The 12,686-nt window shown below is 53.4% G+C and overlaps 1 protein-coding gene across 1 annotated transcript in view; it reads left to right on the top strand.

Moving 5' to 3' along the window:
- Window positions 1–12,686, top strand: part of PRDM16 (PR/SET domain 16) — a 178,501-nt gene that overhangs the window by 152,096 nt on the left and 13,719 nt on the right. Inside the window, exons 9-11 of the mRNA XM_054394822.1 lie at window positions 459–612; window positions 3,754–5,155; window positions 8,981–9,065. Coding sequence (XP_054250797.1) covers window positions 459–612; window positions 3,754–5,155; window positions 8,981–9,065 — 1,641 coding nt within the window. The remainder of the gene's footprint in view (window positions 1–458; window positions 613–3,753; window positions 5,156–8,980; window positions 9,066–12,686) is intronic.

The following is a 12,686-nucleotide window of genomic DNA, read 5'->3' as shown; positions in this document are numbered from 1 at the left end:
GCACCCTGTGACAGGACAAGAGGTAATGGATATAAATTCCAGCACAGGAGGTTCCACCTCAACACGAGGAGGAACTTCTTCACTGTGAGGGTCAGAGAGCCCTGGAGCAGGCTGCCCAGAGAGGTTGTGGAGTCTCCTCCTGTGGAGCCTTTCAAGACCCATCTGGATGTGTTCCTGTGCTGGATTCTGTGGTCCTGATCTGGCAGGGGGATTGGACTGGAAGATCTCCAGAGGTCCCTTCCAACCCCTGACATCCTTTGATCCTGTGACTCCACCACCATCCTGTGCAGACCGTTCCAGAACCCTTTCAGCTGCGCTCAAGCTTCTCCCCTAGACGCCAGGCTGTGCTCAACGATCTGCCAAGTCCCCTTCCAGCTGAGCCCATTCTCTCCTACGGTTCTGTGCCTCTCCCGGCTCCGCCTGCCCTCCCTGAAGGTGTTTCCCCCCCCCCCCACCAGGTGTTCACGGACCCCAGCAACCTGCAGCGGCACATCCGCTCGCAGCATGTGGGCGCCCGGGCGCACGCCTGCCCCGACTGCGGCAAGACCTTCGCCACCTCCTCGGGCCTCAAGCAGCACAAGCACATCCACAGCACTGTCAAACCTTTCATATGTAAGTTGTCACGGCCATCACCCGGCTCCAGCTTGCCCTGTAATTGCCTGTATCCTGCGGGCCCCCGCCCCGGGGAGGGGCTGTAATTGTATAGGTCAGAGCGCAGGATGAAATTCTGCTGCGATTTGGGCTTCTTGGGTTGTTGTTTTTGTTTTTTTTTTTTTTCCTCCTTCTTCTTTTTCTTTCCCCCTCCCCTCTTTTGCATGCTCCCTGTTTTTTCAGTAAACATTCCTGGCAGTTTCTGACTTTTCTTGACAAGTTAAAAGCTGAGGCTCTCAGCAGTCCTCATATCTTTTCTTTCACTCCTCTCTCTCTCTCTCTCTCTCCCTCTCCCTCTCTCCTTTTTTTTTTTTTTTTTCTTTAATAATTTCTGAATGCTTCACCTTGGGGACATAAATAAAGAGCTGACACAAGCCTGCTCCAAATGGGTTTCAGGGGTGCCTCAAATCCCTCAGCTGTTGTAAAGAGTTTGAAATAGTCGCAATAAATAGTCAATAGAAAGGAGGAGAAGGGGGGTGGGGGGAAGGTATTTTAAAGGAGGGGATTGGGGGGGGGGGGGGGTCCTTCTTTATTTGCTGCACGTTTCATCTAGATAATGCTTGGAAGCCCAATAAAGAGCAGGTAACCATGTCCTGAGTGCTCCCTTCAGTGGAGCATTTCCAGGAGGACATTTTCCCCTGAGGGCTGTTCAGCTCCTCTCCTGGCATTGCCAGGGCTGTGAGGGCTGTTCAGCTCCTCTCCTGGCATTGCCAGGGCTGTGAGGGCTGTTCAGCTCCATCCCTGGCATTGCCAGGGCTGTTCAGCTCCTCTCCTGACATTGCCAAGGCTGCGAGGGTTGTTCAGCTCCTCTCCTGGCATTCCCAGGACTGTGTGCTATGTTAATTGCCACAGCACCTCTTGGATTGGGAGAGCTGTGCAGGACTTGTGTCACAAGAGAGCTCTCAGAGCTTTAGGGACCACTTCCTGCCACTCCTCAGCAAGCAGAGTTCAGGCACAGGAGGGGATCTGTGTTTGATTCCTGGCTTTGATGTGCTGGGGAAGCCACTGAACCCACCTTTTTTCTGCTGTTTCCCTGTTGGTGTAATGGGAACAGCATGGCAGAGTGTCCTGGGAGAGTGGTTTCATTAGTGTGCTCTGAGGTAATCAGCTGGGTGTCAGCAGAGGAAGAAAAAAGACTCTTCTTGCTCATTTTGATTGAATCCTTCACTTGGTGACGGGCACATGAAAGAGATCATTGGGATCCCCTAGCATGGCTGCAGCCAGATGAGTGATTCCTTCTCATAATCTCCTCACTCTCACCTCATAAGAATTAGGGAGTTGTCAGTCTGCATCAGTGTGAGAGCCAACTGCAGGCTGGTCCTGCCTGCTGCAGCCCTGCCAGCTGCAGTCACATGTGGGAATATGGAACCCATTAGCAGCTTTAAGGGGAGCCCTGAGGAGGGCCTTGCTGGGAAGTTTGTCTTTCCCCTTAAAGGAAGGAAAGAGTTGGGTTCTGGGAGGGTCTTTTGCTTGCTTGTTTGTTTGTTTTTATGATGTTGTACTTGGAGGATTTGAATTTGGTCCTTGCCTGCTGCCACCAATGTCCCTTCCCTCCCTGTGTCTCAGTTCTCATGCCAAGTGGTGCTAGCAGCAGCTCTCTGGTGACAGAAGTGTGTTAATTCCCTGAGAAGTGGAATTTGTCCCTACCTTGAAAGAGGCAGCAGATAATAAAAACTCAGGGTGTTTTGATACCTGGAAAAGTTTGGGTGGGATTTTTTTTTCACTCCCCCCCCCCACGCACACACACTTTGCCCAGTTCCTGCCACACCAGCAAAGTTTGCAGGTGAGAAAGGTCATAAAAGCTCTCACTCTGAAAGCTTGGCATTTGCAGGTCGTTAAAGCAGAGGCTGAGGCAGGGTTGAGCTGAGGCTGTCTTGCTGATGCAGTGACTGCAAGGTCTTACCCTGCTTCAGCCTGAGCAAAGCACTTCCAGCCCATCCCCATGGGGGCATTCAAGAAAGGGCAGGTTTGGCTCAATGAGGCAAAGGTCTGCTCCCTTCAGCCTCCCCTGCCATGCCAGGACAGCAGGGCCAGCAGCTCAGCTCATGTCAATGGATGTTAGCATCAATGTTGCTGTCTCCATTGAAAATCCCCCCCCACCCCCCAGAGATGTTTGAGGAGGGATCTCAGAGTGTCAGGGTGGAAGGGACCCCAAGGATCACCTGCTCCAAGCTTTCTGGGTGGTGGAGTTGCAATGAGCTGGCCCAGCAGGCTCTGAAGCTGAGGCTTCAAACTGACCAGTGCAGGGGAGTCCACTGCTGCCCTTGGGAGGTGTCTGCAGCACAACTCCTCAGGTTTCTGGAGAGAGTCTCTTGTTGAGGGCTTCTCTAGGCAGGAGCTTTATCCCAAGGGAAAGGCAACTCTGGGATGTGGCCTCTTGGGCAATGCTGGGATTCAGACAGAGCATCACTTGCTCTTGACTGCTCCAGCCCACTCCTTGTGGATTCCCAGATCTGCCTCTGCCTTTTCTGAGTGTAGCTAAGATCACAGCTTGGTGGGGCTGTGTCTCATATGTGACTTAAGAGGGAAGCAGCTTTTCCCTCACTGATGCGGACTGGAGAGGTCAGCTGCACTCATTGCCCTGATTTTATACCAGGAGAGATGAAGCACAAGGAGACTAAACCCTGTGCCCATTGCTCCCAAGTAACCTCTCCTGAGTAAGCAGTGAGTGACAGGACAAGAGGAAATGGCCTCAAGGTGTGCCAGGGGAGGTTTAGGTTGGAGATTAGGAAGAAAAAAATTTCATGCAAGAGTGGTCAGGGATTGGAACAGGCTGCCCAGGGAGGTGGTGGAGTCCCCATCACTGGGGGTGTTTATAAACTGCATGGCCATGGCTCTTGGGGACTTGGTTTGGTGGCCATGGTGGTGTTGGGTTGCTGGTTGGATCAATGGCCTTAAGGGCTTAATGATTCTGGAGGGAAGCCTTAGCAGGAGAAAGGTGGAGGTGAGCTCCTAGCGCTGCATCCCACCAGGCACAGCCTGTGCCTCACCTTAGCTGCCTGCAGGGATTTCAGGGTAGGAGGAGGGGGACTGGGGGGACTGGGGGCCTCATGCTGTTAATTTCATACTGCTCTTGTTGCTTGGCTTCTGTTGATGCTTTAGGTGAGGTCTGTCACAAGTCCTACACGCAGTTCTCCAACCTGTGCCGGCACAAGCGGATGCACGCCGACTGCCGCACGCAGATCAAGTGCAAGGACTGTGGGCAGATGTTCAGCACTACCTCCTCCCTCAACAAACACCGGCGCTTCTGCGAGGGCAAGAACCATTACCCCCCGGGGGGCATGTTTGCCCCCGGCCTCCCCCTCACGCCCACCTCCATCATGGACAAATCCAAGCCCTCTCCCAACCTCAACCACGCCGGCCTGGGATTTAATGATTATTTTCCGTCCCGCCCACACCCCGGGGGTCTTCCCTTCTCGCCTGCTCCCCCAGCGTTTCCTGCCCTCACCCCGGGGTTCCCGGGGATTTTCCCACCCTCTCTGTACCCCAGGCCCCCCTTGTTACCTCCCACACAGCTGCTCAAAAGTCCCCTCAACCACACGCCCGACGCCAAGCTCCCCAGCCCCCTTGGGAACCCAGCACTTCCTCTGGTCTCTGCAGTGAGCAACAGCAACCAGGCCACTCCAGGAGAGGAGAAATGCGAAAGCAGCCTGGAGAACTCCTACCTGGAGAAGCTAAAAGCCAGGAACAGCGACATGTCCGACGGCAGTGACTTTGAGGACGTCAACACAACCACCGGCACGGACCTGGACACCACTACCGGTACCGGCTCTGACCTGGACAGCGATGCAGAGAGCGACAGGGACAAAGCAAAAGAGAAGAGCAAGCAAACGGAGAGCAAGGCAGACTTTGTCAGCAGCTCTGTGTCTGCCAGCTCCACCAACAGCACAGGGGAGATCCCTCTCTTCTACTCTCAGCATTCCTTCTTTCCTCCCCCCGAGGAGCACCTGCTGCCCGCCACGGGAGCAGCCAATGACTCGATCAAAGCCATCGCCTCCATCGCAGAGAAGTATTTTGGGCCTGGCTTCATGGGGATGCAGGAGAAAAAGATGGGCTCGCTTCCATACCATTCCATGTTCCCCTTCCAGTTCCTCCCCAACTTCCCCCACTCCCTCTACCCTTTCACGGAGCGGACCCTCAATCACAACTTGCTGGTCAAGGCAGAACCAAAGTCACCCAGGGACCTTCACAAAGTAGGCAGCACCAGCTCAGAGTCGCCCTTTGATCTCACCACGAAGCCAAAAGAGATTAAGCCAGTCCTGCCCCCACCCAAGGTCCTGCCAGCCCCCTCCTCGGGGGAGGAGCAGCCGCTGGACCTGAGCATCGGCAACCGCATCCGAGCCAGCCAGAATGGAGGGAGAGAGCCCCGGAAAAACCACATCTATGGGGAGAGGAAGCTAATGGCAAGTGAAGTCTTACCCAAGATTTCCCAGTCTCAACTGCCTCAGCAGCCATCCCTGCACTATGCTAAGCCATCACCCTTTTTCATGGACCCCATCTACAGGTATTAACATACCCTGCCTTAAGGCTTTCCTCTAACCAGCTCCTTTTGCAGCTGCCAGCACCTCTGCAGGCAGGTGGGGCTGGGAGGTGTCGAGGAAGAGTCCATTGCCTTCCTCTCGCCCTTGGTACAGCACCTGGAGGTCTGTGGATGGAAAGGCTGAGTAATGGGAAGGTCTCTTGATGGATGTGTGTGAAGAACCCCCCCTGATGTTGATACAGAAGGAGCTTGCCCTATTTCAGGCCTCTCCCACGAGCCAGCCCTAAGATGGCACTTCTGCTGCTGGGGAAATTCCAGAGGGTTGATTCGATAAGAATGCAGAGTTCAGCTGCCTCCAGCCAGGGCTCTCATGGCTTGGGAATGAGTCAGGAGCCCTGGGAGCCTGGAAATGCAACTCTCCCACTGACTTGATGGCCTTTTGTCAGCTGCTTCACCTTTCTTCCTCTCCACCCCCCCCTTTTTTTCTGTCTTGATTCCCTGTGGTGGAGTTTTTCACTTGGTAGGAGCTGCTGCTGTGGGCCCAGCCTTTTGGAATGAGTCTGGAGTAAGAAGTGGTGTGTAAATACCTGGGAGTGTGTGAACAACACCTGGGAGTGTGGTGTGATCCAGGTCTCACACTGCTTACACACTTACCTTGCTTGGGAGCTAGCAAAGTGTTTCTAGGTTTGCTGCAAACAAACCTGGAGTCAGACCCAGTATGTTCTGCCATGCCCAGAACGAGCTGCAGGTGTAAAGCAGCCTGGCAGGGGGTTGGACGTGGCTGATCTTTAAGGTCCCTTCCAACCCAAACCATTCTATCATTGTTCTAAAGTTCATGGGGAGGGTACCAGAAAGTTTGTGTCTTACCAGCTGGGTGCTGGCACTGGCTTTGGTACCCCCCAGCTGCAGGGGAGATGCTCTGGTCATGTAGCAAATACAGCCCAGACTTTTCAGCAAGGTCCAGGGTGAAAAGGTGTCCCACACCAGTCTGATTTAGACATGAACAGGGCAATTAATTCTCCTGTAGGAGATGGGTGCTGGCAGCCAGGCCAGTCTTGTGGGCTCCTGGATTTGGTGCCTCATTGCCCAGCCAGCTCCTGCAGCAGGTGGTTTGTCCTTGTGTTCCTTGAGCTCTGTGTGAGCAGGGTGAGTCCTGCTGTCCTCCAGCCCTCAGGAAGGTGAAGGCACAAGCTGCAGGAGCTGGAAATGCTCATGGACAGCACAGAGTCAGGGTGTCAGCACCAGGCTGAGTGTTCAGAGGGCTGTGAACGAGCAGGACTGCTGTGGCCTCCACCACAAGCAGTCCAGGAGAGCAGCACCTATGTCACTGCCATGCTGCTGGTGTGTGGCTGATAACTGTGGGAAAAAATGATGTCAATGTCTGGCCAGGCCAGAGAGCTGTCAGCTGAGCTGAGGATTACTGAGCCCTCCCTGCTCACTGCTAGCAAAGCTCTGGGGGCTGCTGCTGTGGCTCTTGCTTTCTGTCTGTGATGGCAACAGGCACAGCACAGGATTCTGTCTGGGACCCTCTGTGGTCATCTCCCCTTGGAGAAAGGAAGGAATGATGTAAACAGGCCCACACTGATGTGTGTAAGAAGGACTTCTGGAGGAAAAAAAATGGATAGAGGAGGGAAAAGCTTGGCCTGAGCTCAGGGCCCTGCCACCTCTGGGCATTCTCAGCAAGAATGCTGCAATAACATGGGCTGGAAAAGCTGCGGCCAATGCAAACAGCAGCCCCAGGAAGGTCCAGCAGACAGAGGGAAGTGAAGGATGGGACATCACTGGTTGCATTCCAAGGCATGCATGGAGTTCAGTGCTGCACTAAAATAGCAAAGCAGTGGTGGAGCTGCTCAGAGCAGGCTCCTGCTGTAAGCAGCTCCCAGCACCCTGCTTCAAGCACAGGAAAATGCTTGGGTTCTGAACCTCTCCTTATCAGCCTCTCTCACATCCTTTGGCTGCTTTGTTTTGCTCCCAAAGGCCCCTTAAATCCTTGGCATTTTCTGCTGGTGATCTAATTTAATGCAGTCAGACAGCCTGAGGTCAGGGCAGCGTTCAACTGGGGCTGGGCACGGTGATGTGCTCAGCTCCACTCCATCCTGCAGTGGCTGTGGAATGGCTCTGACCAGGCCATGGGGACATGAGGATGTTGGTGGTGTTCTCATTGCCTGACAGCAGGAGAGGACAGAGCTGCATGCAAGGTTCTGCATCTGTGGTGCAGGAGGGTTTGTCCCTCCTGACACTGCTGCCAGGGTCCAGCGGGCAGCCCCCGGGCATCACCTTGGGCTCAGCACATTGGGGAGGGGAAAGCACTTCACAGATGGCATTGGGTTGGAAGGGACCCTCAAAGGTCACCTTGTCCAACCCCCCTGCAGTCAGCAAGGACACCTCTCCAAAAGGTTGCAGCAGGTGATCCTTGGGGTCCCTTCCAAGCTGGCATTCTGTGTGATTTTGTGATCTCCAACTAGAGCAGGCTGCCCAGGGCCACGTCAAGTTTGACCTTCAATGTCTCCAGGGATGGGGCCTCAAGTTCCAGTGTCTCACCACCCTCATTGTGCAGAACTTCCTCCTGATGCCCAACCTCAATCTCCTCTGCTCCAGTTTCAAACCATTTCCCCTTGTCCTATCCCCACAGCCCCTTGCAACCAGTCTTTCCCCTTCCTCTTTGCTCTTCTGCCTTGTGTCAGGGAGAAGCTCCTTCTGCCTGGTTCCACAAGCTGCTGTTCCTCTGAGAACTCCTGCCCAGCACAAACACCTTCCACAGCACAGCAATTCTGACTGCCCTGCACTCCCAGCTCTCCTCTTTTCTTCCACTTAGAGAAATCCAGTGCAGATTAAAGGCAGCACTCTGCATGAGTGGTCTGTGAAGCTCAGGGGTGATTTGATCCACACCAATCAGCTGAAATGCAGCAGAACCATTTGCTGTCCTCTGCCTTTCTGATGGAGTTCAAATCTCTCTGGCTGTTGGGTTGGTGCTGGCTCAGCTGAGGTGGCCTCCAGTCCATGACTGACAGATGCAGCTGCATCCACTGAAGGCACTTCCCTCACACTTTTCTTTCCCCCACAGAGGACCTTTCAGTTTCTCTTTTTGGTGATTCCATGCTGTGGGTTTCCCTGCAAGGAGAATCTTTGGTGAAATCAGAGCCAATGTTCTCCAAAGCAGAAGCCTAAGCTGCAAGGATCTCGTCTGCACAGGAAGGGTTTGAGCAGGAGATATTGGAATGGACCAAAGGGACCCCAGAAGAACTCAGGTTCTGAAGTCACTTTGGAGATGTCCCTCTGGATCCTTAACTTTGTAAGCTGTTGTCCACAGATGCTTGCCAAAGAAACTCAGTGCAAATTCTCTCTCAGCCGTGAGGGAGGAAATCAGTATGAAACACCTCATGATTCCAGCAGCCTTGGGGCTGCAGAGCCTGGCCCAGGCTCAACTCTCTATCTCAAGACCAACTCTCAGACACCTTTTTTTTTCCATGCAGTGGCTGCCTGCTGTGGACTCCAGAGCTTCTCCCACTTACCCGTGGCTTTGACTGTCAGTGTAGGGCTTTGCATGACCTTGCACCACAACAGAGGCTCAGGAACCACTCTAGCAGAGGCTTTCACCTAGGAAGATCCAGATCTTTCCTTATGCCTCAGTCTGATGGCTGTGAGGTCCCCCCCAAGGGAGGGGATCTGTTTCCATCTCATTTCCAGGACAACTTCTGGGTCAGAACTTGCAGTATCCAGCAGAAGGGGAGAGAGATGTTTGTGTCCAGGGGAGAGCAGCCCTCTGTGGCTGCTTTAGCCAGCTGCAGGTGGTGTGGCTGCTGGAGCTGCCCTGGTTGGTATGTAACCCTCTGTGTTGTTGTCCAGCAGGGTGGAGAAGCGGAAGGTGACAGACCCTGTGGGTGCCCTCAAGGAGAAGTACCTGCGACCCTCCCCACTGCTTTTTCACCCCCAGGTAAGAGCAGAGGTGTTATGGGGTGCTGCTGGGTTGAATGCTGGGAGGTTTGAGGTGCAAACAGGCTGCTTGGGGCAGAGTCTTTCTCCTCCAAGGACCTGATGGGAAGCTCCTCTGTTTTCCATCAGCTACCTTCAGATGCATTTAGTTTCACAGCTGGTTTGAGGGTGGTGGTTGTTATGCTTTGCTGAGGGTTTGTTTGTGTGTGTGAACAGAAGCAGGGATGAGGTCTGGACATCTCCACTGCTCTGCCCATCTCCTCTTTCCCTTGCCTACATCATTTTTCCTCCAGAACCCCTGGTGCTGTCATTCGTGTCAGTGCAAAGTAGAGCAGGACCGCCCAGCCCCCAAGCAGTAGCATTCTCCACCTGCCTGATGTTCACTGACATCACCTAGAAAGTGTGAAAGTGCAGGCCTGTGGGGAGCCAGGGGTCAGCTGCCTGCTCCAGAAGGTGCCAAGGAGCTTGTGTCCTGTCCTTCCTGCCCAGTTGCTCCTGGCAGCTCCCAGACATGTGCTCCCTCTGCATTTCCTGCAGCCCTGAGTCACTGCAGGGCAGTGGGAGCTGCTGCTGGCCTGCAGTTTGCAGTGCACTGGGAATGTCACTCCAGCAGCCCCCAGTGCAGCTGGGCCAGGCCTTTATCCAGGGCCTTGGAAAGGCATAGCTGGGGCTGGCACAGCCAAAACTACTGATGAGAGCCAACCCAGCTCACACAACCCCAGATCCTGCAAGCAGTAGCTGAACTCCCCCAGAGCAGTGTCACTCCTTGTCTTTTGGATTCCTCCCTCCATAATGGCACTTTGGGACATGGTTCAGTGGCCTTGGTGGTCTTAGGCTGAAGGTTGGACTGGATGATCTTGGAGGTCTCTCCCAACAGAAGCAATCCTATGAGTCTATAAGGACAGTGGAGCAAGTCCTGCCTGATGTCCTCTCCAGGGTGACAGTCACCAACTCTCCTCAGTCTCTCCTGCTGGGAGCTGGGCTCTGTGGTTGTTCTTCTGCTCTCCTTCACATTCACAGGCATTGTTCTCCCCTGATCATGTTTCCCACCTTAGATAAATACCCTGCAGGTTTGTGGAAGCTGGATCCTGGTGGCTTTCACAGCTAAACTTAGTTCCCTCATTGTTTCACATCAGCCTCAGAGTTTGGTTAATAACTTCCCCTGATTTTTCCTCCGCAGAGGCTGGATAATGGTGACAGGCTGGCCAGGAACATCCTGTGTTTGTGTGAGTTAGAATGGTGGGGATGGCTGCCTGTGCAGCAGCTGATAGCAGGGAGGAGCTGGAGTGGCACAGCCACCCAGCAAGAGACGATGAGAAACACACAGAGCCCGAGCAGGAGCAGCCCTGGGCTGGGAGGTTGTTAACATTGTTCCTGAAAGCCTGACCACGTCCTCTTCCCATGGCAGGGAAAAGACCTGGAAGGTCTGGTTATCTCTACCAGCTTATCACACAGGGGAGCTGAACATTTACAATCACTCCAGCCCCAAGCTTCCTGAGAAGGGACTTCTACTAACGTGGGTTGTGTGAGGATCCCTCGGTCTGGGAGCTGCTGTTCCCATGCTCTGCAGATGCAGAGAGCAGGCACAGCTCATGTCTAGAACCACAGAAGGATTTTGGATGGAAAAGACCTTTCAGATCATCCAGGCCAACCATTCTCTAACAGGACCTAGGCTGGTGCTAATCCATGGCCCTCAGCACCACATCTCTGCAGCTTTGGAACCCCTCCAGGGATGGGGATTCCATCACCTCCCTGGGCAGCCTGTGCCAGGCTTTGAGAACCCTTTCAATGAAGAAGTTTGAGAAGTCAGTGAAGAACTTGCTTGAGAATCTGTGAGATTTTGGCTACCAGCTCCCCACCCAATACTGTCCTGGATCTTGCCCTAAGGAATTGTGTTTTCATGGGCTCCTTGCTTCCATTTTCTTCACTAGCACCAGCACCAGGTCACTCTAAGCACAACCCATAGAATCACAGCATGGCTCAGGGTAGAGGGGACCTCAGAGATCATCTGCTCCAACCTCTCTGCCATGGGCAGGGACACCTCTCAACCAGACTTGGTTGCTGAAATCCTCTTCCAACCTAGCCTTGAACTCCCCTAGGGAGGGAGGTCTGCTCTTTTCCTTCTGTGCATAATTCCTCAGCCCCCACAGGGGACCCTGTGTGGGATGTGACCTAACCAGAAGCCGTGCTGAGGACTGAGCCTTCAGAAGATGCTTTCTCCAAATGACTTTCAGGCCACATTTCCCTCCTCAGCCAGCCCTCGGCAGCAGATCCTCTGCCCCGCCAGGAGCCCTTCTTCCATTGTCTCTTTTGCATGAGGCTCTGGACAACAGAAATGAATGGTGTAACTTTATGATCACTTAATGGAGGACCTTTTTTCCTCACCTGTTCTGTTCCTTTTCTTCTCCCTTTCTCCTGGATGATTATAACCAGGCAGTTGTTCCCTAAATAGCAAAGTGCCTCTGCTGCTGGCACTCGGGGCCGAGCCCACGACTCTCCCAGGCAGCAAACATCTCCTGCCTAAGTGCCTAAAGAACAGGGCACAACAAAGGAGATCTGCAGGTACTGCAGCAAAGGGCTGAGTGGCACAGCTCAGAAGGATCCAGAGAGCATTTCTGCCGTGATGGTTTTGTTACGTGACTGGCAGCTGGGGCAGAGCTTTCACTGGAAATGATCAAGTAACCTTTTCAAGTGGCTGCTGCTAAGTGTTACTTACTATTTATCATGGGCTGGGAGCCTCCAACCAAGGGGCTGTGGATCTATTATGGGCAAATGGGGTTTTTACTACTCCTCTCTTTTATTCTTTTACAGCTTATGAATGGTTGTCAGCCCTCCACAATGTATTCTGGGGGTGATTAAGACAACTCTTTTCCTTTTTTTTTTTTTTCCTTTTTTTATTTAATAGTCCTACATTTTAAACAATATCTTGGCTCTCTTTCCTCCCCCCTCCAGCCCAGTTTAATAAAGTGTAAACGTGCAAAAGGTCAGCCCTTCCTCCACAATAGAGCATCTCCTTTTGATAGATGGCTTCCTACTGCCTTCCGCTCGCTGCCTGTCCCCAGCTCAGGCTGCCTGCTCCAGCCAGGCTGCTGCTCCCCCCACTGCTGCCTCCTCTCCTGCTGATGTCATCCTCAGCAAGAAGGCAGCTTTATTGCTGCCTTGTTTGTTTTATCCCTCTCTGCTGCTCGGGGGCTTGAAAAGTGCTCTCAGGAGTGCACGGAGAGGAAGGTTGGGGATGTCAGCGTGGTCCTGCGAGCTGCATTGCTCTCTCGGGTTCGGATTTCCTGTTCTGCTCTAATGAAAGTAAAACTGGGCTGCTCTAGGGCTGGTTCTGCACACAGCTGCCTTTTGCCTTGCTTTTTTCTTTCCTTTTTTCCTTGCTCTTTTCTTTCCTTTTCCACCCTTTTTTATCTTCCTTCCATTCTTTTTCGTTTCGTTGCCTCTCCTCCTCGTTTGTTGCCTCTCCTCCTCGTTTGTTGCCTCTCCTCCTCGTTTGTTGCCTCTCCTCCTCGTTTGTTGCCTCTCCTCCTCGTTTGTTGCCTCTCCTCCTCGTTTGTTGCCTCTCCTTTCCTCCCTGTTTGTTTGTTGCCTCTCCCCTTCTCCTGCATCTCCAGGTTTTTCC

The sequence above is a fragment of the Indicator indicator genome, chromosome 32 (assembly GCF_027791375.1).
Source record: "Indicator indicator isolate 239-I01 chromosome 32, UM_Iind_1.1, whole genome shotgun sequence".
In the NCBI taxonomy this organism is placed as follows: domain Eukaryota; kingdom Metazoa; phylum Chordata; class Aves; order Piciformes; family Indicatoridae; genus Indicator; species Indicator indicator.
The sequence above is the reverse complement of the archived record's forward strand: the minus strand, read 5'-3'. Positions and strand labels throughout refer to the sequence as shown.